General features: G+C 47.1%; 1 protein-coding gene across 1 annotated transcript in view; it reads right to left on the bottom strand.

Moving 5' to 3' along the window:
• Positions 1–2,082, bottom strand: part of PRKAR2A (protein kinase cAMP-dependent type II regulatory subunit alpha) — a 59,875-nt gene extending 57,793 nt beyond the window's left edge. The window contains exon 1 of the mRNA XM_063164881.1: positions 1,787–2,082. Coding sequence (XP_063020951.1) covers positions 1,787–2,036 — 250 coding nt within the window. The 5' untranslated portion in view covers positions 2,037–2,082. The remainder of the gene's footprint in view (positions 1–1,786) is intronic.
• Between the last annotated feature and the right edge of the window lie 23,575 nt (positions 2,083–25,657).

Below are 25,657 nucleotides of genomic sequence, written 5' to 3'. Positions count from 1 at the left end.
GAAAAGCTGCATGGCACCATTAAATTTTAACATTTTTATCTGAAAACATTTAACTTCACAGGATCCCTCCAGCTGCAGCTGCAACATTCAAAAATAAAATTTTACACTTATTTCCCTGAAGGCGGTATTTCAAACCCCAAATCTAGGTAAACTGATCACAAAATAGCAAAACCGCACCCAAAAACATTAGACTTTCTGGTGGAGTGGGTTTTTTGATTGGTTTTGTTCGTTGGGGGTTTTTTTGTGTTTTGGGTTCCTTTTTTTTAAGGAAGATATTAAATCCAAAGACATTGCACATTTTTAAGAATTACATCCAACTATCTGACATTTTTCCCATGTGGAGTTTAATTTTAAAATACATTTCACAAGAAAGTCTAACTTCTTTCATATTTAGATGCTTGAAAATACTGCTGACATGGTTGCAGGGCAAAAAATCACTTGTAATTTCCATAAATCTGTGCTCATATTTGAACATTTCCTTAAATTCAATTCAGTCACCACCAGTGTCCACCCTTCACCCTTCACCTTTCATCTATTATTCTTCATGCCCTAAACAGAACTTCTGTCTCATGAGTAAAAACATCCAAACCCAGACGCTGACTGCAAACTGGTTTTCAATTCAATCTGTCCATTTCACTCTTGTCCTCTCGCACATTCCATGTCCTGTTTGTCGATTTTCATGAGCTTAAGATATGTTTCACTTTGTGAAGTTCCCAGCCTAAAAGCACTGCAAAAATAGCTGGTGTCTCAACGCTTCCTTAATAAAAAACAATTATTTGTTCCATAGCTTAATTCCTTCCTGCTTCTCTGAAACTGTTAACCAGGGAGTAGATGTTAAGAGCACACTGCATCCACAAGGTGACATCCAGTAATTGGTCTAAAAGAGGATCCTCTATCAATAAAAGTCAGAAACCTTTACGTTATAGGTCAAGGGCACAAGACCTTCAATCGAGGGCACTGAAAGTTCAGGGAAAGCACGCCTTTTCTCACCTTTCCCTCCCCTTTAAGCTACTTTCTAATAATGAGAAAGTATTCAGTCCAAAAAATTCTGGGTGTGCCAAGCACCACCATTCACAGGCATTTTAAATAACTTCTCACAGAGGCTCGATTACAAACACTCTGCATAGCCTAAAACACACAGTACAATTCTGACAGGATCAAAATTTCAGTATCACAAATGGCATTTCATTGTCCAGCTCAGGTTAAGTATCTTTTCCATCTTCGAGGCAGGCAGTATAAACAGCAATATACAAGTGGCTTAGAATTTTAATATGTTGCTAAATAACGAAAGTTATTTCAGTGCTTTATAACAGCCACTTTAAATACACAACAGCGGGAATAAACCACCCCAGTTTCAGCGAAAAAACCCCAACCACACTCGTCCACGATGATTTAAAGACAGAAATGTAAAGATAAGTACAGAAGAGGTTGCACAATAACACATGATCTTCCCTATCACATGCTTGGCAGCGCGCTCGCTGCCCGGCGATACCCGGTCAGACCCCGGGGCACTCCGGCCGCCCGGGGCAGCGCCGGACACCCCCGGCACGGGGCTCCGGCCCAACAGCCGGGGCCATCCGGGGCTCCCGGAGCTCGGCCGGAGCCCACGGGGAGCGGCGGCAGCGGGAGCCGGCGGAGCCTCTCCCCCATTCAATCCCTGCTCGCTGCCCGCCCTGCCCAGCGGCGGCGGCCGCGGCACCGGGCACGGCGGGGAGGCGGCCCCGGGCTGGAGCCCCCGGCAGGACCCGCGCCCCCGGCGCCCCCTCCGCGGCAGCCCCGCACTTACGCTCGAAGTCGGAGTCGGACTCGTCGTCGCCGCGGTCTGGCTCCTCGTCGCCGTTGGACTCGGTCTGCATGGGCTCCCCGTCGAAGCTGACCACCCTGCGGCCACCGCCCGCCTCCTGGTCGCGGGCATCCCGCAGGCGGGCGAAGTACTCGGCGGCGAAGCCCAGCAGGTCGGACGGCCGGTGCCGCAGCACCTCCACCGTGTAGCCCTGCAGCAGCTCGGTGAGGCCCGGCGGGATCTCGATGCTCATGGTGCCGGACACCCGGGAGGCCGCCTCGCCTCCCTGCCTCCCACCCTCCCTCCGTCCGTCCGCCCTTCCCCGCGTCCGCGGCCGGCGGTGCCGGTGGCGGTGGCGGTGCGGGCTCAGGGCCTCCCAGACGGGCGCGGACCGACTCCCGCCGCTCCGGTCACACGAGCCGCGGGGCGCGGAGGGGAGGGACGGGACGGGGCGGGAGCGGCCCCGAGGCGCAGGCGCGGAGCGGGCGCGGGAGCGGGCGCGGGGCTGCGGCCGCGCGTGCGCGGGGGCGGGGGGGCTCATGCGTCACGGCGGGGCATGGCGGGGCCGGGGCGGGAGCGGGGAGCGGGCACCGGGAGCGGGCACCGGGCACGGGGAGCGGGGGAGAGTCGGCAGGGACGGGACGGGTCACTGCGTGCGTGCCTGGATGATTCCGCTCTCTGGAAAACTGATGGGCGCCCGCCTCTCTGCGCCCGCCGCAGTCGTTAAACCCCGGTCACGGCGGGTTGGGCCGGCTGCGAGCGGTGTTGGGAAAGCTCCGGGCCACAGCTGGCGGCGGCGTGTGGGGAGGGCGCAGGTCAGGCGGGCGCCTCCCGGCCGTCGCTGCTGCGTCTTTTTTTTTCTCTGGCTTCACGTCAGTGCCCCCGTACGCTCATTCCTTGTCAGAATCACGGAACAATTAGGCTGGAAAAGACCTCTGAGATCAGTGAGTTCAGCTTTGACCAAACACCGCCGTGTCTAGACATGACACCGAGTGCCGCATCCAGCCCTTTATCCTTAACCACGGCCAGGGACGGTGACTCCATCCCTGGGCAGCCTGTTCCGATATCTAGTCACCCTGTCTGTGAAAGAATTCCACCTAATGTCCAACCTAAAACTCCCCTGGCACAGCTTGAGGCCACATCCTCTTGTCCTTTTGTCGGTGTCGTGGGAGAAGAGACCGATCCTCACCTGGCTACACTCTCGGGTATATTGGAGAGCAATGAAATCCCCCTCGAGCTTCATTTTCTCCACGCTAAACACCCCCAGCTCCCCGAGCTTCTCCTCACCAGACTTGTGTTCCAGACCCTTCCTCAGCTCCGGTCCCTTCTCTGGGTCACTCCAGCGCCTCAATGTCCTTCTTGAACTGCGGGGCCCAGAACCAGACACAGCGGTCAAAAATTCAAAGCCACTTGTGTACTGCTTCACCAGTGTCAGAGACAGAGGTTCTCCTTCCTCACGGAGCATGTGAGGGTGTTCCAAAGCTCCCACAGCAGCAGGAGAAGGAGGGATTTTTGACCTTGATTGGATCCAATCGAACTTCCATCCAGTTCTTGGTTGGAGTTAGATTTAGGACCTATGACCCTCAGGTTCTTGTCAGAATTATGTCGTTAGAGAACAATTGAGCCAGTGCAAGGTCTTCACACCTTTTGGTAAACACTGAATAGAGTCATTATATAGTCTGAAAGGGTGGCAATAGTATGGATCTGATAATAATAAAGAGTTACAGATAAGAATTGCAGACCTAAAGGTCACCTAGTTCCAAACCCTCTGCCATGATCAGGAACGTCTTCCACTAGACCATGTTGCTCCAAGCCCCATCCAACCTGGCCTTGAACACTTCCAGGCATGGGGCGTCCACAGATCTGTGTCACTGCCTCGTCACCCACATCACTGCTGATATACATGAGCTTTGGAGATACCCACTGAAATGCCCTTAACTGTGCTTTATTCAGATTTTTGCTTGTGCTTGTTGTACAGAACCTGTTATTTGTGTGTACAAGGGAGGTTTGGCAGAAGCCCAGGGGCTGTGTGGAGTGGAGCCATCAGCCCTTAAGGTTTGACGTTGCTGGGAAGCTCCTTGTGGGACAAAACAGACCTGTGCAAACACGACTCGAGGAGAATACGGATGTTGGCTTAGTGACACTGCTGCGTGTTGTCACTGTACATATTTTTATTTTATTCTTCTTTTGTTTCAACAATAAAACGGCAAAAATCAACTCGTTCTCAAAATATAAAATTTCACTTAGAAGCCCAGAATTGGCTGAGGCGGCGTGCTGTGCGTTTTGGTGTTGTTTGCTCGTGTGCCAAAGAGTCCCGTCGCTCATCCAGATGGCTCTCACTGCACTCCCAGAGAAAGGCAGCCTGCTCATCCCTGCTGCATGGAGGGCACTGTGGCAGTGCCAGAGCACCACATCCAGGGCTTTTCCTGGTGGTGCTCACTGAGGGAGGCCACTTGCAAATCTCATGGCACATAAAGGTGTTCGAAATCTCATGGCACATAAAGGTGTTCTTTGTAATGCAGCTCCCATATTTTCATACGGAGTTAGACTACATTGTTCATCCATACAAAGTGAAAAATTTTTCAAAAAGCACAGAAGGTAGATTTGCCACATCTCAGATTTTGTATGAAGTTGTTGCTCTTAATTTCTGTTACTCTACTGCCTTTTTCAAAAGATAATTGATACTGATTTTTTGTTTGCCATTCCTACCATTATTGTCTGTCTGATGGTCTCAAACATTACAAGAGCACATCTCACTGCTCAATATATGTACTTTTGCTATTGACACAACTGGTACAGAGAAAGGTTCTGGTCAATGAGAAAACTGTGGTTAGTCCCCCCAAAAAATTAAGATTTCTGATAAGATCTCCCCTTTTCTGATTGGGTGCTGAACATATTGCTGGTGATGAAGAGGTAAAAGTGAAATTTTAAAAATTCTGTAAAAATGTTAAAACAAAATATCAGTAAAAAGCAAGAAGTTCAAAGGAAGAAAGGGAAAGTCTAATTCCAAGGGAGTATGCTTATTTTTCTTTCCCACTTTTTTGCACAACAGCCTTACAATTGCCTGCTTTTGGCATTAGTCAGCTCTTGTATTAACTTTTAATGTTTGTTGATAATTTTGTGTCATTTGTGTCTGTGAATATTAATCTAGTTATTTATTTGAAAGAAAAGTGTTACCAGTAAATATTGTTAAGGCTCTGAAGGGCTACATTGTATTGGCCGTCTGATATTTATATATCCACACACAGCTAATCAGCTTCAGGGGAAAGTAAAGAGCACAGCTCTGTTTATTCTCTTCCTGAAGGTCAACGGACAAAATCAAAAGCATCCAAGGTCACACAAAGTGCATTTTCAAGTTGATTTACGCCACAGTTTATCCTGTTTCTTTATATACCTTTTTTTCTTTTTGGTAAGCATCAGAACTGAAGGCACAAATATGCAAGAAGCTTGTCGGCAAGGAAGTTAATTGTTACAGTGCCTGCTGTGCATTCAGAGAGCACATCATCTGCTTTCTTTCTCCCTGAATTTGCATAACTTTTTAAATTATTATTATAATAAGCATTCACATTAAAAGAATGTTAGAAAATAAATTAGAAAATGCACTTGCAGCCTTAATTTGATCCCCTTTATAATAACATTTTTAATTCAGGCAGCATGACCAATGCAATTTCTTTCCTCTGGCTTCAGCCAGTATGGAGTTAGATAAGACTTGTGTAGCTGATGAAGCTGGTCCCCACTGCATTCCTATTAAAAAATATATATATTTTTCAGTATATAGTTCTCCTAATAATTTCTTAGTGGCTGAAAGCTATTCCCATATGTACCACGTGCCTGTGCTCCCAAATGGTGAAGTCTCTTCCCTTCACTCTGCCTGTTCTACCCAGACTTTGTGACTTTGATGTGTCATTAGTGAAGCTGTTGTGGAGCTCCAGTGCTTGTCCTGCTCAGGCAGGAGCTGCAAAGTTGCCAGCAGAAAAAGCAAAATGGTCTGTGTAGTCTTGCACTGGGGAAAAATAATCAGATTAAACTTCCCGACTGGCTCCTTAAAAAGTAAAATAAATCCTTTTATAACGAGTAATAATTCACTTCTCATAAACCTGTCAGCACCAGCCAGAGCTCAGACACTACATAAACATATGTACATCTTGGATTAATTACACTTTCCTTCAAATTCCATATAAGGATCATGCAAGAAAACACTAAATATTCTGGTGACAGTTTTTAGTGAACACAGCCTCACGTTTTCCACATCCCCCTGGTGCTGAAACCAGCAACCAAGGTTTGTCACAGCAGCAAGTTCCAGAAGTTAAATACCTGTTAGATAAAGCAGCACTTCTTTTTCTAAGACCTGGAGCACTCTTCCCAGATTTACCAAATTCCTCCTACTCCGGGTATTGCAGGATTTGGCAAATTATATTTCTACCTGTGTTTTATTTGCTACTTTGTGATTTTGTAAACCGCAGTCTTACCTCAGCCTTTCAAAATTAAGGTCTGACAGTCCTGCTGGTCTCTCCTCCAAAAGCAGCTCCTTCCCCAGGATGACATGAAATGCTCCTTTCTGAGGCTGCTCAGCTTCTCTGTGCCTTTCATGAGCTCTGTGTGCAGTTCGGGTCTCCACAGCCCAAAATGTGGGCTCACCCTGGTTTTACACAGCAGGAAAATGGCTCTGTCTGTTTTGTTCTCCGACACTTTTCCTTAGATTTTTTGGCTGCCACATCATTATGAACTGAATTTATCCAGTCTTCATTTTAAGATATAAAGAGATTAAAAAACTCCCATTTCCCTTGCTTTGTTGCTCCCATAGCTGACCACCCCCATTGTAAAAAACATGCTTAGTTATTCAATTTAAGTTTTCTATGTTTAACATTCAAATGTTTTTCTACCCACTGCTCTCTCCAGTTGCTGCAAACGTGCATAAACATCATGTAACTTTGTGCACAATGTACACAAACCTTCTGAGTTTGCATTTTACCAGGAGTAACAGTAACAAACTAAAGTGATCCTGCCCTTAAAAACCAGGATGTGGAGACCCTTGAACACCATGTGCTAGATGAAACTGCTTCTCCTGCCTCTCTGTGGTTCCTTCTCAGGAAAGTGCTAAACCTCAGAAACCAAACTTAGGTGCTCTAAGTAGGTTTGCTTGAGACAGTAAGCAATATTTAGTCTGTATTTTGTTAGCCTTTAGAGTGAAAACCTTGAGTACTCTATACTTCAGCAAATCATGTGGGACTGTCTATCAATAGTACAAAGACAGACGAAAAAAAAATCAATTTTTTTTAATAAATGCATATAAATACTTATGCCAACTTGAAATTTGTTACCTTGACACTACCTTTAGTCCATCAAAAATATTTTGGATAATTCTTAGAAAGATACCTTGCTGCATTTGTTGATAAATGTCAGAGTATCAAGTTGGGAGAAACATCTGTATAAATGTCCAGATTTTCATTGGTATATTTTAGTTTATGAACACAGAAAGCACTGATTCTGTTGGTAACAATTACAAATTTTCAGGCAGTAGAAAGCACCAAGCTTAAAACTATTTTGTAAATCATCTGACCAAGATGTTACCTAGATGTAAAAAGAAATCCCTCTGACTATCAAGTCATACTTGTGATGTAAAATGGCACGTGTTTGAATCTAGATAAAAGTAGTTTCTGTGACATAAGCCGTGTGGGATGACCATGTTGTTTAAACTACCCTGAGCAGCACCGAATAGCAGATGTAGAGTTTATGGTTGCCACGTCAGAGCAGCCGTGAGCAACAGCCCTGCTGTGCAAACGGGATATTCAAATAAGGACTTGGCTAAGCCCTTGCTTCTCTTGCATACAAAGTGGTAGCTGTACCCATTTTGGTTGTACTTTCGTTTCTGGCCCCAGCACTGCAAACATTACATTAAGACCTCCTCCACAGAGGCTGGTGTGAGTTCTGGGCAGGGGGAACTGCTGGGAACAGACCTTTGTGTGTGTCCTGTTGTAGCCAGTCCCCCACTGGGCAGCCCTGATCCTGCTGGAGGACGCAGACATCACTACTAAATAAAGATAGAAGGGTTTCAGATTGCTCTGTTTTAAGAGAAGAAAGAAAATTAACCTCCCTGTGACTTGTTCAGAGACTAATCTGAATCCAAACTATCAATTGCTGTCTGTGTTTTCCAACAGAACCTGTTCAAACACAAACTGGTTGATGTTGAGGGGTTTGCCATAAAAAGAGCTCTGAAATTTATTTGCTCCTTAAGCCTTTGCTTGAAAATCTGGAATTGTCTTCTGCTGTATGTACAAACTTCTCCCATCCCCATCTTCTCACATTTCCACCTCACACAGTTCAGGTTATGAACATTTCTGTGCTGGTCCCAACCTCCTCTACCCAGACATTTATGGCTTTGTCACTGTTGCTACAGCTCTTGTTTTCACATCTTCTGTTGTCCCCTTTGTAGACTGAATGTCATTAACCATTTATCACACTTGGCATTTGCCCATTTGTCATGTATCTTCACCAGATGCTTGTAAAATAACAATTTCCTTTCCCCTCACCTCCAAGTTTTACTCTATATCCACAATCTATCCCTCACCCCAGGTTGCTTATCTCACCTGGGGGACACCTTGGGCCTCCTTCCAGATCCGTCTCTCCTCTTGCAGCACCTGATCTCCCACTGAGACAGAAGCCAGAGCTCCTTTGCTCTTTGGCCATGTTTTCTGGTGTCCAGCAGAAGCCATTGACACATTTCACTGTTCCCAACTGGTGTCCTGCCCTTTGGTGTCCACAGGCCCATCCCAGGCACAGAAGTGCTGTACACAAACATTGGGCAATATTATGATGAAGGGCTCATTTTTCAGGTCAGTATGGGGTGTTAAGTAATTCCAAGTGCTGAAATTGCAGTATTAAATTTAAATTACAACAGTAAAAATGAGCTTTATCAACCCAATCCCCAAATTTTTCTATTTGCCTCTGAAAACCCTTTTGTTGGCCTCATTACAGCTGTTAGCATTTGTTTTAATTAAACTCATAGCACAGTATGAAGATCAGTTAACCAGTTTTAGAGAAAATCAGTAAGCAGTTCCTATTCTGTTTTACTGTCATTGTTCACATCCTGTGCTTTGGTGTGTGCATTATGAAAATGCTGGTAGAGAATTCTGTATCTCAGGGGAGGATAATGGAGATATGAAACTTCTCACTTCTAGGCTGGTTTTCCAAATCAGTTTAGGTTCTTAACTTTTATGCAAGTATTTGATGTTTGACTGCAGCTTGGATGTCTTCATTCAAGGAAACAGGACGTCTTATCATCCAAGGCAGAGGATTATAAGGCCACCTCACCATGTCTTTGACAGTCTTAGCAACAAATAATTGGTTGTAGAGCTGAAAAATGCTTGCTGCCTTCAACTATGACTTAAATCATGCTGCATATGAAACTAACTGAATGGGTGTTCTGTGTAAAGTGCTGCTCCTGAGGGGGGTTTTGGCTTTAATTCCAAGGCTGTCAGCCCAGAAGAGTTGCATTAGGAAAAGAGGAAAAGAAGAATCTGGTTTTAGAGAATGCAGCAGCACTGCCTTTTGTTGCAGTTGCTTTGAAGTGTCTCTCCATTGACATCTAGTGTCCGTGCAGGAAGATCTTTAGATTCCTCACAGCCGTGTTGGCAATATTTATCTATAATTTTGTAAAGAGTTTTTCCCTGTGTAGTTATTAAGAGCTCTTATTGATCATACCAGGTCAGCCAGTATGTGATGGTGCAAACACTGCAATCTCCCCACTCCTGACAGTGACATCAGAGACATCCCTGTATGTCTATGTTCTGAATGGCTCCAGGAGCCCTTTTCAGTGCTTTGCAGTGCAAAATATTATCCCTTTTTAATTTTTTCTGTAAATATCTGCAAAATATTTTAAATCTGTATCCCTTTCCTCAGAGCATGCAAGCAATTGGGAAGCAATGAATATTCAATACAGATCTTACAAAGTATTGTACTTTGTAGTCAGGCATTATTCTAATTATATTTAATTAAAGAAGAGTCTTTTCAATTACAGAAATCTCTTTTTTACACTCTATTATATCACTGAAAGATACTTAATAAAGAGGTGCCTTTAGTCTTCAAATGGTGATAGTTATTTTCATACTTATTTATTTATACTGTTGGAATCCCAAGTTTTTCCAAAAGCATTTGTTGTTCTGCTTTTGCAACATCTTGAACAATGGCAGTGAGCAATTAATCATGTCATTTCTGTACACTTTGCTCTGTGAGCAGCTCTTCCTTTGCAGTGCTTCCTCCTGCTCCTCCAGTCAGCCTGAAGTGCTTCTGTTGGGCTGTGCCAGAGTCACAGCCACACCATGCTTGGTCCTAGACTGATGTCAAGTCCTCCCCTACTCTGAAAACACCCTGTACATCCATACTTGGATCATCTGCATTGTTACCTGCTCACAAAGGCAGTTATTCCAAATAAATTATATTATGAAAGCTTGACAAGATATATTATCCTAATATTTGTGTTGCAGCTTCAGGAAAAGACAACTGGATCAAGGATGCACAGCAGACACAGCTTCTGTCCATGATGGACTCTGTGTACCCAGGGGGCTCAGGGGCTCCATCATTTCTTGGCAGTGAATGATTCATCCCTTTCCAACCTTTCCTCAATGTCTCATAAGCCCTAGGTGAGCTCTCTCTTGAACTGGTGATACCTGACATGGTAGGGTCCTGTCCTTGCTGGCTGGTGGAAGTTACTAGTGTGAAAATAATAGATCTTTGCCTTGGAACAGCAGGAAACCTGCTGGAAAAGAGCTAGAACAGCCTTGAAATTATCCTTTGAAAGTCAGAGGAGAGTGAAGCAGTATTTTCCACAATTTCTGGAAAAGGAGCAGTCATCAGTTTCTATGGATGGTCACATATTTTCCCTCTTTCTCCTTTCAGTGTTCTGTTATTTAAAAATTCTCATTCCATTAACTGTCAGAGAGTCTGTGTTGAAAGAACCTGCTGAATCAATGCATCCAGAATAAGAATGACAGCATCATTAAGATGTATCCTGCTCGGATTATTCATAATTTAACTATAAAGCAAAACATGTGATCATGAGTAATAAAGGAATGTGACATAAATTATTTCATTCAGAGCTGTGCATTAATGCAGGCACTGGCAAAGCTGCTGCAACAGCAGCTGGAGCCTTTAATTGCAACTGCTGTAATTGGGGTTACAGATAGGTGTTAATGCCTGGGTTTGCCACGATCCTTTGGCCACCCCAGCTTTTCATCCCCGATAGGACTCGGTGCTTCCAGCAGCCCCACATTCCCCTCCACGGCGTCACGGAAGGAGGCAGGAGCCAAGAGCATCGTGTTGCTATGGCAACGCATCCCACTTCCCTGGGGATGCTGTTGCCTCGGCGACACCGGGCAGGCGATGCCGGTGGATGAAATGGCCTTGGAGCAGCTGCCTGGAGAGCAGGACAGAACATGGAGAGCAGGACAGGCTGTGGAGAGCAGGACAGAGCCTGGAGAGCAGGACAGGCTGTGGAGAGCAGGACAGAGCCTGGAGAGCAGGACAGGCCATGGAGAGCAGGACAGAGCGTGGAGAGCAGGACAGAGCCTGGAGAGCAGGACAGGCCATGGAGAGCAGGACAGGCCATGGAGAGCAGGACAGGCCCTGGAGAGCAGGACAGAGCCTGGAGAGCAGGACAGAGCCTGGAGAGCAGGACAGAGCCTGGAGAGCAGGACAGGCTGTGGAGAGCAGGACAGGCTCTGGAGAGCAGGACAGGCTGTGGAGAGCAGGACAGAGCCTGGAGAGCAGGACAGAGCCTGGAGAGCAGGACAGAGCCTGGAGAGCAGGACAGGCACTGGAGAGCAGGACAGAGCGTGGAGAGCAGGACAGAGCCTGGAGAGCAGGACAGAGCCTGGAGAGCAGGACAGAGCCTGGAGAGCAGGACAGGCACTGGAGAGCAGGACAGAGCCTGGAGAGCAGGACAGAGCCTGGAGAGCAGGACAGGCACTGGAGAGCAGGACAGAGCCTGGAGAGCAGGACAGAGCCTGGAGAGCAGGACAGAGCCTGGAGAGCAGGACAGCCCCAGTTCAGGGACCATGGGAGCCCAGAGGTTCCTGGCTGCTGCGTGTGGGACCCTGCACCCACAGCAGGCTCTGGGCAGAGAGGCTGACCCCTGGGTGTGCTCCTTGGGGTGCTGAGACAAAGCTACAGCCACAAGGAGCTTCCCATCATCAGCTGGTGTGTTAAAATAAGATGGATGGCAGGAAAGGCAATGTCAGTGTGAGGGTTCTGCTGAGAGCAGCAAATGCCCGGGGCCACTGTCCTTGCACCTGCAGACATAACACAACACCTGAATTCATTGTTGCACAACCCATCTGTGAATGGAGGTGAACTTGTACATTGATTTTAGGGTGGTCCAGTGCTGCTTTTCACTGTTTCACATCCAGTACCCAGCACCAGGTAGGCAGTGGATTAAAGATCAATTTACATAGGGAAATGCCTGTGCTAATGCTGTGAGCACAGAGCCTCTCTCCTGTGTACCTGCAGGCACTCCAGCCATCAGTCCCAAGGCACAGGAAAGCAGTGACAGGATCTCAGGAGCCCCCAGACCCTTTGTCACAAGAGAGGTTTTGGATATCTGCACAAAACCTTCTGTGGGCTTCACTGGAGCCTCTGTGTAGCTGCCAGGAAGAAGAGGGGGCTCAAAGCCCAGTGCATGGACTCCAGTTATGGACACCAGTGATCCACAGCTCTTGGAGAGCTATTTGAGAAGCAGGGAGATGATAAAGGACTGACAAAATTGCACAAGAGAGGTAAATTCCTTGTAATTTTTCTGTTCATACAAGAGTCTATCCTCCCTTCACGCTGTTGCATTAAGGAGCCTCTTGCCTACTGTAATTAGCCCTTGAATAAACACCATGTCTGCAACACAAACCTCTTGTCCTGATTTTGTGAGTTAACAGTGTTTTGCTTGTTTTTTAAACCTTACACTAATTATTGCAGAAGAGCAGAGGCTGCTCCAGGGAGTCTGGTGTTACTTTTTGCCTGTGGAAGTATTACCAAATGCTGCAGAACTGTGCTCAGTGGTGTTAACACACCTGGCTTTGAGTAGATATCATCTGTACTCACAGCTACTTGTTCTATCCTTGTATTTCTGTATTTTTTACTCTCTGTGAGCCATTCTGTGTGCATTTTCCACACAACATTAGCTCTCTTTCTTCTCACAATCAGAGCTGTGGTTAATTGTGTTTACAAAGGATTCCTGAACTGTGGGAAATATTCCTCAGAATGTGCAGTTTTGCATCATTTAGCCTTGAAAGGATGCTGCTTCCCCTGACCTCTTGTTGGTTTTTTCTCAATGACTCTGGTAATTACATCAGTAGCCTTGGGAGTCACATTTTCCTTTCACATCTAGGAAAGATCCAACCTTTCCTTACCCTTTCTCAGTGGAATCACATGTCCAGTCCCTCCTGTTTTCTGTGCCTCAACCACACCAGCTCTTTTTCTGGCTTCTTGTTTCACCCTTGTCCCAAATAAACTCTGCCACTTTCCTGGGTCATCATTTCCACCACTCTGTATTTCTATGAAATTCTCAGTCTTTCTTCTCCTCTCCTGCATCAAACACATTTCTTATCTCCTCCTTTGACTTCCTTTACAGCCAATCTTCTGTCAGGTCTGTCAGCATTTGTTCTGACAGCTCTGTCCCCAGAATTCTGGCAGCATTTTGACACCACATCAAACAGATGTGTCAGTGTTTTTCCCACACCTCCCCTCCACAGCTGGGCAGAAACATCTGCAAAGAGGGTTTGGGGCACAAAGACCAGCATGGTCCCACATGCTCCCTCCTGTTTAGAGGATTTATCTGCCGTGTTCCACTTATATTTAAAATCCAACTGCCTTGTGAAGGGGCTTTTTTTGCTTCAGCACACTGAGAAAGTGAAAAATGGCAGCCAGGAGTGCCCCTCAAGCGCACACATTTCAGGTTCTGATGTCACCCACAGCCCCTCAGTCCCCACCCTGCTGTTCCAGCTCTCTGCAGTTGTGTGTGGGGCTCCCTTTCAAACACACACAAGCACTGTCAGGTCCTTGGGGCCAAGCCGCACTCAGCAAGAAGCTGCAGGCAACACGCAGAGAAAAAACCTGTTTCCTCTCTCTCTTCACACCTCTTTCAAGGAGACTGGTTTTTCTGAGTCACAGCTAATGCAAACCTGCTGGAAAAGATTCAGTCTAGATTTACAGCACGGCTCAGAGGAACATGAAAGACCATTTAGTGTTCAAAGTATTATTTTTAATTATTAATCAAGCTCCCTGTCTGGCTGAGCTCTGTCAGGCCCTTCTTTGGGTTTTGTAGAGTTTATTTCTCTTGTCATCCTGAGCAGAACACGGGCTTGCTGCTGAAACGAGAAGATTGCTGGCAAAGTTTGGCTCTGCCTCTGCATTTGCAGCAGGATCTCAGTGCAGGGGATGTGCACTGCAGCAGTTCTTTTGTTCATATTTAATCATACAAGAAAGAAGAAAATAATTAAGGCCTGTCTCCCTCAATCTCCTCCCTGCCTCAGAGTATTTCAACCCTTTGAGATAAAGGAAATGGAGCTTTTTCTACTGCAAAGTGCAGCCCAGAGCATATCAGGAGTGATTCTGCCCCCATCACTCCACAGTTTCCATTTGACAACATTTTCCCTCTGAGCAGTTTCCTGTATGAAGGAGCAGAGCCATTAGAAACAGCACTGCAAGCACCAAAATCTGATCAAAGCTGGAAGCACAGTGTTTGCTCTTGGTTTGCTTTGCACCTTTGACAGCCCAGCTTGCTTCACTGTCCCCCTCAATAGCTGACTGATTTCTCTTTAGCTGAAAACACCCTTAGGCAGTTACTAGATTTCAGGATGCAGCATCAAAAGGGGTCTTTGTTCAGAAATAGAAGTTTTTTTCCTATTTAGCTATTTTAGCTGTTTATTGTCTGCTTTGCTTTGTATCTCAAGTTAAAATCACTCCATTTGTGCTCTAAACCCACCAAATGCTTCAAAGCCCAGCACAGGCTTATGAAAAATTTACTGCTGAAGAATCCTGAAAATTGGAATTGTCTCATTGAAAAGGGTGTTTCAAGCCTGCAATTTTGGTTGGCCTTGGGCTGAACTGAAAGCTTATCAGCAAAGACAAGAAATGGCTGGAAGGGGCAGAGAAGGAAGGGGCTGGAAGGGGCAGAGAAGGATGAGGAGAGATTCTGGCCCCAGGCTGAAGAGCTGGGCAGGCAGCAGGGGAGGTGGCCCAGGATGGGGAGGGATGGTGTTCCACCAGACCAAGGAGAAACATCCCAAGCCTGAGTGAACCCTGCCAGACAGCTACAAAAAACAGTCAGTGAGAAGACTTTTGATTGATGAAATTGCCTGAAATGAGGAAGGAGGGAGGAGGCCCTAATATGTAAACACTTTAATTGCAACGTTGTTTATTCTGAGCTTTCCTAAGAGCTGACAGAGTAAGTGCTATTGCTGCTTCCCAGGCTGTGTAACAGGCACAGAGACTGACAGAGAAGTTTTCCACTTAGTGGCAGGGTTATTAAATTATAAAAAAGATAAGAGTTTATCACAAAAGCAATAAGCTGCTATTGTCTCAAGATTTTGCTGCTGAACTTTAGAAGAAATGCTGTGGAAATCAAAGCAGTGCTCAAAAGGGAGAAATCTGCTACAGAAAAAATGCTGATTTAAATCTTGCTTGAATTTGCAAAACTGTTTTTACCTACAGAGAGGCTTTTAAAAAGGGGAAAATATATTCCAGCTGCTTGGGATCAAAATCCAAGTCTCAGAAGCACAAAGACTAGTCCAGAGGGAGAAGCTGCTGAAAAAAGCCATGGCAAATGTGGGACTCAATGGGCATGTAAAGTGAAGGGGGGGAAAGGACAAAACAATAAAAAATGTTCTTGCAGTAGCAAAAGTGCAGCTAAAACATGAGATTTGACTATGTGGGGAAGAAACAAATAGTTATATGGAAGGATTTCTTGGTAGTTAGAAGGTCTGAAGGTTGCACAGTGGCAGTGCTGGTGCTTAGAAGGAAAGCTGCCAGAAGGTGGGTTGGGCTGGGAAGGGGCTGCTCCCACGGTGGAGGAACACAGACAGGATGAGCCCAGGAAAGATGAGTTAAATAAAATAGGAAAGGATAAAATGGAATGGAAGTAGAGGCCAGTGCTGGATGCCCATGGTGGGAATGTGAGTCCAAGCTCAGGCAGGGAGCAGGGCCGTGCCTGGGTCTGCCTGGGGCAGGGGCACAGCCCAGCACTGCAGGCATGCTCAGGGAGCTGGGCCAGGCTCTGCTGCTCAGCATCCTGCCATTGTCACAGTGCTCTGGCTGCCCAGAGCTCCTGGGACACCCCACAGCCATGGGGCAGCCCCTTCCCTCACAGCGGTTGTCTCCATCCAAAGCAGCACATCTGAAGCTTAAAAAAAAAAAAAACAAAAAAAAAAAATAATCATTAGTTACTTTTAAACTTAGATATTAGAAGATCAAAAAAAAAAAAAAAAAAAAAAAGGCAAAAAGGCAAAAATGACAAAACTGAAAAACTGTTGCCCTCCTTCAGGAAAGTATTTGATCAAGTGCCAGACAAGGAAGGTCTGCTCCAGCTGCTGTTTTCTGCAGCTGGAGCAAAGGAAAGGTTTGCTCTGTGCTGGTGGCCTTCACACTGAGGCTGTAAGAGTAGTGATGGTGTCTCTTGTTAAAGGACACAGTTTCTTTCCCAGTCATCCCTATCACAGGATTCAGATTCTGCTCACGGTCAAAAGCAAACAGTTTAAAATACACTTTAAACTAGGCCAGTACTTTGGGAAAGGTCAAATTCTGTTTGGAATTCCGAGGAGTATATATATTTTTACAGGAAAAGACCCAATAAAGAAGGAAAAATAGAGGAGGCAGCAGGCACTCACTGTATCAGCAATTCAGGCTCCCAGACTGCCTTCAGGGAAATGAGATTATACTTTACCTCTGACATATATGGAATAACAGATTTCTCATTCATCTCTAAATTCATATTCAAACCGATTAGGCAAGAGCTCCTGGAACAGGAGGAAAATCATGACCAAACCTTAGAAGCTGAATTTGTTTGCCAGATGAAGTCTCAGGGAGCATTCTTTTGGAAATGAATACTGCAGTCCCTGGAAGAAGTTAGAGAAATTAAGGATGACTGCTTCATGCTTTCAGTAAATAGAAACCTACTTATTTACACATTTTTATGAAGACAAATTGCTTAAGCAATGTTTAGGGTGAAGAAAGTCCTTATTTATTTTAGAGAAAAAAATAAGAGTAATCAAGAATAAGTAAAAAATTACATAGTAAATAAATTCTTAAAATCAGAATTTTTTTGAAGTATATTTAGAATGAATTTAATTTGAACTTCATGGCATATGACAAGAAAATCTGGTCTCTTACGAAAATGGAAATCAAGTGGCAAGGATCATTATTGTCAGCATTGAAGAGCACCAGTGTTTTCAGTAACATAGTTACATTTGTAGCAAAATGTGTGCCGGTGTTGATTGCTTCCTCCAAAAAAAGTTTATATTTGAGATATTTTGACACAAACAAAAAAGATGTAACAGTTTGTCAACTGTTACATTAGTTAAATGCATAAAGAATAAAAAAAAATTAGAATGCTGTAAGAACAGAGGATGTTATGGATTATGCCTTCCCAGCTGGATTCTACCAATCATTTTAAATTTTGAGGGGCACTTGAGTTGGCATCCTGTGTGCCACAAGCTTACAGGTGAAAATTACCCTTTTCCCCCCAAAATATGTCACCTCCTAATTCTCCTGCAGCCCTTTGTGGCGTCTGAGAGGGTTCCGTGTCCTGGCAGAGGCAGACGGTGCTGCAGGGCCCCGAGGGGCGAGCTGTGCCCTGCGGGAGCTGCAGGCTGTGCCCTGGGGGTGGGCAGGGCTGGGCAGGGGCCCGGTCCCACCCATGGAAGGAGAACCTGCAGCCACAGCTCCAAGGGCTGCTTCTGGCATCTGGCACAGAAAAGGCTCTGGAGGGCTGGGGCAGAGCCCCCTCCGGGGAATTTCCTCCTCATCCTCCCCGTCAGTAAATGATGCAGACAAAGTGGGTCACTGGGTGACAAGGCTTCAGCCAAATGCTCTGTGGATCTACGGGTTTATGGATGCCAGAGTTATTATTCATCTGTGTTCATAACAAAGCTGAAATTCCTGTTTTCATCACCAGGTCACCCAGGTGGGGTGGGCACTGCAGCTCACCCTCACATTCCTGGACCCGTGCATCCCAGGGGCTTTGGAAAGATCTGTTCCTTAGAAGCTAAATTGTAGGAAATTTCAGAAGTGACATCCAGTTGCCAAAGATCTTGGGAAAATACTTGTGGGCAAACATTTAGCAGTTCTCAAGGCTCCTGGCAGTGATGTTTCAGGGAGGGTAAAACAGCCATGTGACAAACTTGGTCAGCAGCTCTGCCAGCAAGTAAAACATGAGAGACATGAGAATCAAGATGAGCTTTTTCCATGGGCACCTCACTTCAAGATCTTGCCATTATTCTGAGCAAAGATTTAGCAGGTGAGTTGAAGTGTGAATAAAAGGGACACAAAGCCAGAAGGAAGCACCCTAAATGCAGCAGGCTGGACACTGTCAGTGCCACCACCAGCAACGGTCAGGATGGAGTAAGGCCAGGAAATCTTTTGTTCAGAAAAACAGAGCTTGTTTATTGATGGTGTAAATGTTGCTAAGCAATATGGATTAAATTAAACCCCTCATCCTTTCCCAACTTGTACACCACCTTCAGCAAAGAATGCTCTGTGAATATAGTAAAAGTTGGGAGGTTATTCCAGATCAGTCTAATATAATTATAGAGGAACCTATAGAAGACAGATTATCAGCCAGCTACTCAATAAAGAAACTTTTAAGCATATTTAGAGATCAATACCCATTTTGTTAACCAGATGTGCCAGTGCAAGGGGAAACTAACAGAGAATAGAATAAAAATATCAATGTGGCTAGTAAAAGCTATATTTTATTTTAAAATTGTATGTAGAAGAAATACACGATAGGGGAAAAGGCATTATATAAGGATAGGCTAAATAAGACATCGGCTTGGAAAAGAACCCAAAGGAGAAAGGCCCAGAAAGTTAAAAACTATTGCAGGAAAGACAAAGGGGAACAATGTGTTATTATTTCTCACAAGACAAATTTAAGTAACATCAGTGAAACTATTCAGCCAATCTGAAACAATGCAGCACATAATTAAACAGTGCTGCTCACTGCCACCAGACACTGGGGAGGCCAAGCCCAGCAAGGCTTCTGGAAGGTAATTGTATTTAAAGCAAGCCCAGAGCTCTGGGTGTGGATTCAGGCTGCAGCCCAGTGAATCCCAGCTGGTGGCTGTGGAGGGCAGAGCCGATGGCAGCACCCCAGGGAGGCACAGCTGGTGCTTTGTGCTCTTCTCTCTGCAGAGCTTTGGGCTGGGAGAACCTCGGTCTGAGGCCCAAACCCATTCTTAATGACACAGCCTGCTTTTATCTTTCCCAGAAAGAGGACCCTGAGCTATACCCTCAGCTGTACTAAATTCTGTTTGCTGAGGGAGGGAGGTGGAGGAGTCATGCTTCACCCCCAGCTCCCTTTGGGACAGGTCTCTGCAGACATTCTCACCAGCCCTGTGCCCAGAGGAGCACGGAATGAGTCAGGGGAAGAGGGGAGAGGTCAGCACAGAGCTGTCCTCAGGAAGGGCTGCTTTTCTGGGAAGGTCTGCTCTCCCAAAGCAGCAGGCAGCTCTGGCATCTCTGGACATGCCCACACTGGAGAGCAGGACAGCTGCAAGCTGCATTTTGTGAGCATTCATGAGAGAAATGCCAGGAACAGTCTGTGCTTTTGGGGCAAACCCTGTGGATGCTTCATCCTCTGAGCTGCACCCATAGGGAAGGAAACAGGGAAAACCCCAACAATTCGTCATCAGCATCTCAGAGATTCATGCACACCACAAGGAATTGCTCATGTTGGGAGAGAGGGACATTTCACAGCAGTGCCATGTCACCATGCCTCATCCATCATCCCCAGCAGGCACAGAAACACCCACAGGTGCCTCCCCAACCTGGGCAGCCAAACTTCCCTGTCCGATGGAGTTTGAGGGGGATCTGAGCTTCCCTGTCCGATGGAGTTTGGGTGGGGGATCTGGGCCAGTCCCTTCCCCCTGCAGAGGGTGAGCAAGGACAGAGATATCCAGGGTACCCAGGGCTGTGCCCACTGACATTCCCTATTGGAATATTTACCAATATAGGTGGACGGGACGTGCCTGAGCTTGTCTGGCCCTTGCTGCTGAACCAAATAGCGGCACTGTGGTGTTTTCACCCCAGAGACACCTTTGGCTGGCTGGATGCTGCAGCTGGGCACTTGGGGACAAGGCCAGGCTTGCAGGAGCTCAGGTTTGCCTTGGTGGAGAAGCTTTAAGGCAATGGAGAAGGAAAGGAGTCGGTTCTGATGGAGGGTTTGGATCCAGAGCTTTATTCTGGCCCACAGGGCTCTGAATCCAGCAACAGCTCCAACAGAACTCTTTAACCGTGTGGTTGCTGTTCCTTTTAACCCTGGGGAGAGGGAAGGGGTAAGGAGCCACCAACCAGGTACACAGAAGGAGGTCTTAAGGGACAAAGGACACCTGGATGGCCCAATATCCCCCCAGGGGTAGGGGGCATCCTTTGAATCTGCCCAGTCCCTTCTGGAATGCCAGGACTGACAGACTGTGCTGGGAGAGGGCAAGGGAGGGGGAAGGAGTGGAGACTGACACACCTGGCAGGGAATTATCAGGGAGGAACCTGGAGTATCTGAGGCAAACCACGACATCACAAAGCAACAATTCCCCATCTCGGCAGATCCCGTTCCGGGGATGCTGGCAGAGCAAGCCGAGCCTCTGCTCGGCTCCTGCCCACCGCACTCCAGGTCCTTCCCGGGAGAGGCTCTGCGGCAGGAGCAGGGACAGGAGCCGGGACAGGAGCCGGGACAGGAGCCGGGACAGGAGCAGGGACAGGAGCCGGGACAGGAGCCGGGACAGGAGCCGGGACAGGAGCAGGGACAGGAGCAGGGGCAGGAGCAGGGGCAGGAGCCGGGACAGGAGCAGGGGCAGGAGCCGGGACAGGAGCAGGGACAGGAGCCGGGACAGGAGCAGGGACAGGAGCAGGGGCAGGAGCAGGGGCAGGAGCCGGGACAGGAGCCGGGACAGGAGCAGGGACAGGAGCCGGGGCAGGAGCCGGGACAGGAGCCGGGACAGGAGCCGGGACAGGAGTCAGGGCAGGAGCCGGGACAGGAGCAGGGGCAGGAGCCGGGACAGGAGCAGGGACAGGAGCAGGGACAGGAGCCGGGACAGGAGCCGGGACAGGAGCCGGGACAGGAGTCAGGGCAGGAGCCGGGACAGGAGCAGGGACAGGAGCCGGGACAGGAGCCGGGACAGGAGCAGGGACAGGAGCAGGGACAGGAGCAGGGACAGGAGCAGGAGCAGGGACAGGAGCCGGGACAGGAGCAGGGACAGGAGCAGGGACAGGAGCAGGGACAGGAGCCGGGACAGGAGCAGGGACAGGAGCCGGGGCAGGAGCAGGGACAGGAGCCGGGGCAGGAGCAGGGACAGGAGCCGGGACAGGAGCCGGGACAGGAGCAGGGACAGGAGCCGGGACAGGAGCCGGGGCAGGAGCAGGGGCAGGAGCCGGGGCAGGAGCCGGGGCAGGAGCCGGGCTCAGAGCTGGGCTCACAGTCTGGCTCGGCTGCTCCCATGGGCGATGGGTGCCCGCCCGGGAGAACAGCGAGTTCCCTCTCCTGCCATCTCCAGCCATCCCCTGCCAGATCCTGAACTTTGGCTCGGGCCAGGAGGCAGCGAAGGGAGCAAATAATTGCTTGGCAGGGAGCGATAGGGAGCCAAGGGTGAGCGGGCAGGCAGGGGCGGGGGATGAGCTGCAGGATTATGTTTCAGAGGGAAGTATTTTTTTAGGATTTGTCTATGCAGGCATTCAGGAGCTTTTCTGAATCACATGGGCTTAGCCCCAGGAGAAGGAGGACTAGCTGTAATTTTACACCTTTTCAGAGTTTCAGCTGATTCTGCTGAAATCTGTGTAGGGATTAAAGATGGGAAGGGACAGAACATTGATTTCCTCGCCTTTAGTCTCCAGGACAAACATTCAAAGCTAAATCACGGTTTAGAATTTTTTTTGACGGCATGAGTGGAGAGAGGAAGGAGCCAGCAGCTGACAGTAATAAATAACTATTAGGAAACAGTATTAGGAAATAGTACCAAGGAGAAATGTCTCTGCTGGGATATGCTTTCAGCTTTGGGGAATCCATATGCAGGCAGCTCAACATTCACTTCAGCACCCAGAGCTTGTGTGCAGCTTCTCTTGGGCTGAGGGAGCAGCCTGAGCTCAGGGCTCCAGCGAGGGAGGGAACTCAGCTCACTGCACACACAAACATCTCAGGCTTCCACCCTCCGTGCCAAGGGTCAGCAACAGCCCCGTGTCCTTCAGCAAACCAACACCCAAACTGTCACCTGCAGAGGGAAGTGGAGCTTATCTGGGGCCTATTGCTAAAGCTTTGATACTGATCTTTACAGCCATGTAAGCCTAGGGACAGCCTGTGCATCAGAAACTGCTGAAAAGGATCTGTCTGAGCTTGGGCTGAACTGTCTGAACTTCAACTGGTGTCTGAATTCTGAGACAGATGTTAGTAAAAATCCAGTCCAATGTCTCCTTAATGTTTAGATTTTACCAGGTTTGAGACACACTTGCAGAACTATTCTAATACATGGAGCTAACGGAAAATGTCTTCGGTTTTATACACAAATCTCCCTAAATTAGAAATGATTTTCCATTTCAAGCATCCAGCACCAGGCAGCCTGTTTCCCCCCTTCCCTGGACAGTTTTCTCAGGGCAGGGTCTGCTGGGCACAAAGACAAAGTGTGGTAAAATGGGGTCAGACAGAGCCAAATCCAGAGCCCAGCGTTGTGAATGAGCACAGCTGCCTGTGATCCAATCACCCTAAAGGCATCCTGGAGAGCAGAGAAGAGGCAGAAATCCCAGCAATCCCTACACACACCCTCCTGGAGAGCAGAGAAGAGGCAGAAATCCCAGCAATCCCTACACACACCCTCCTGGGAAGCCCCCAGCTCCAAGGCAGGCATTTCCCTGCCATCATCTGAGTCAGGAGCAAAAACCCCCAGGATGCAGCTGCCAGGGCAGAGGGTCTATTTTCAGCCAGCACCACGGAAAGCCTTGGGTGCAGAGCACCCTGGGTGCCACTGTCACAGTGCCACAGCATGCATGGCTTCATGCCACTGACTCAGCAGGCATTCTAGCCTGTGGCCTGGACAAGCCTGGACCAGCAGTGGGGTCACACCTTCCAGCTGGAGCAGGATGTCATGAGGACAAGAACACAGGCCACCAATATGCCCTTGTGCAGAGAATGCCACCAACCTGCTGGGCTGCTCTAGGAAAGCATCATCACCAGGCCTGGGGAGAGGAACCTTCCCTGCTCTCAGCACTTCTGAGGCCTCAGCTGGAGTGCAGGGCCCACTTCTGGCTCCCAGCACAGGAGAGGTATTGATAAACTGGGCTGTCCAGTGAGCACTGCAGAGAAGGTGAAGGACCTGGAGCATTTGCAGCATGAGGAGACCAGGAGAGATGGAATTGTTCAGGCTGGAGGAGGCTTCATGAGGATCTTACTGATGGGTATGGATCCCTGATCAGAAAAGGTTTAGAAGGCGGAGCCAGACTCTTCTCAGTGATACCTAGTGACATTGAAATACATCAAGTTCCTCTTAGACATAAGAGAACTTGTTTTTTTGTGGAGCTGGAACTGGTTGCCCCAAGAAGTGTAAAGTTTCTATCCTTGGAGACATGAAGAACCCAACTGAACCTGGGCAACCTACACTAGTGAGCCCTGCCCAGAGATGCCTTCCACCCTCAAATGCTCTGTCATCCTGTGAACTATCTGCTGGTGAAAACCACTTTGCTCATGCTGTGCACAAGGCTGGTCTCTCACTGGCACAAACAGGATATTGACATAGCAGTCCCCTTATCCAAGAGGCAGCAGATAAAAAGAACAGTGTAGAAATGGAAAACTGAACCATTAGAGGCCAATTGGGCACATGCAAAGCCATAGGTGGTGCTGTGTCCTAGTGTATGTTGTTATTTGTAGGTTCATAGCAGCCCAACCTCCTCTGTGCAGACCCCACAGAACTAATCATTGTTTGCCCATAATTTTGTAAAAACATCAGCCAGACTGATGAAGATCAGATTGGAAACCTGTCTCTTCCTGTGCCCAGCAGTGTCCAGCAGCAGATGCTTACAGAAATAACACAAGAAATAAAACACTTGTGCCTTCCCTAGCACACCCTCCAAATCCCATCAACAGCAATTCAGGAACACCCTGTGCCAAGGCTTTGCAGCCCTATCAGTTTTCAGTAGATCCTGATGAACCATTCTTCTGTGATTATTTTTTTAATTCTGTTTAAATATTGCTTGATCTCCTCATTGTATATCTTGTCCTGTGAGAAATATGAATAAATGCACTCTATTGACATTGCTCACCATTGGTAAGATCTACCTTGCAATGCCCTTTTCCAAACTGGAGAGTCTGTACTGAATGTGCCTCCCACAGGCAGCTTCCTTTAATTAGACAAATTTGATCAAGACTGACTGGCCAGGGGTGTTCCAAGGACCTTTCTGTCACCGTAGCAGTGCTGAGTGTGCACAAAAGTACTCACCCACAATGGGCAGAGAAATGCAAGCACAGAAGATTTATCTGTCATGGAATACTTCCAGACACCTTGAATCACCACTGGAAAATCACTTGCATCAAAGCAGAAGGGGCCAGGAGGATGAACAGCACAGGAGTCTCGGGGCACTGATTTTGATACAGCAAACCCAGATCTTATCAGCACAAGGAGCATAAAGAAAATTATCACTGGTATCACTGGCTGGCACCAGTGTACCAACTGCTGCTGTGTGCCCTAAACTGCAGATACACTGCCTGAATTCCCACAAGAACCTGGGCAATTAGAAAATAACATTTGAATGCAAATCTAGGCCTCTGAAAGCAAAAGAGTCCTCAGGGTATAGAAAATTATGCTTGTGCTAAAATCCTTCTCTCTTTCTGAGGCTGCACACATTAGAGGCAAGGAATTGGCAAATTTTGTATGGCAGAATCTTTAGAGATATGAGCAGCTTTTTAAGTATTTCCAGGGTGCCTGGGTTTCAGTTTTTGAATAAGCAAGCAGATGTGTCTGATGAGCCTTTGCAAAGCTCTTCCTCTCCTGTCATTGCTGTTGGAAAGCAGCTCCTCATTCCTGATTGTCTTCTGCCATATTTTACTTAGCTAAAAGCACCAAATGAAACCAACCATGGTAAACAACAGAATGTTATCACACAAAATACAAAGCTCTGCAAAAACCTTAGAGTGGGGAAGATATAGAATTAGGGTAAGGCAGGATCTGAAATGTTTAAGAAAAAAGTGTTAAAAGAGATAGTTTGGCAGAAGGAAAAGAGTCTTACAGTTACTGGTAAAAACTGAAGTAGTAGAGAGTGAAGGGAAGTATGTGTTATTTGTTCCAAAGTATGTGTTATTTGTTCTAAGATGTGCTATTTAGTGTGTTGCTTTATTGTTAAAAATTTGCATCCACAATGCAGCTCCTAAAAGGACTTGTATGGCAAACATGCCAAGTGCAGAATACTCCTTTCCATAGCTCACATCAGAAATTAAAAAGCTAAGGGGCAAAGGGTTAGCAAAGACAGCACAGCACATCTTATTTACCAACCAATCTGGGAATTAAGAATTGGAAAACTTTTGCAAAACTTAGCATGCATGAACATGCAAAAAGTAAATGAACCAAAGCACGCATTCTAGCCAAGCAGCACCTAGTTTTATTGAGTTCCAGTAACACTGCATCACAACCAAAAGAAATTAAAATT

Source organism: Melospiza melodia, chromosome 10, assembly GCF_035770615.1.
Source record: "Melospiza melodia melodia isolate bMelMel2 chromosome 10, bMelMel2.pri, whole genome shotgun sequence".
In the NCBI taxonomy this organism is placed as follows: Eukaryota; Metazoa; Chordata; class Aves; order Passeriformes; family Passerellidae; genus Melospiza; species Melospiza melodia.
Note: the sequence above shows the minus strand (reverse complement) of the source record. Positions and strands in the feature narration are given on the sequence as shown.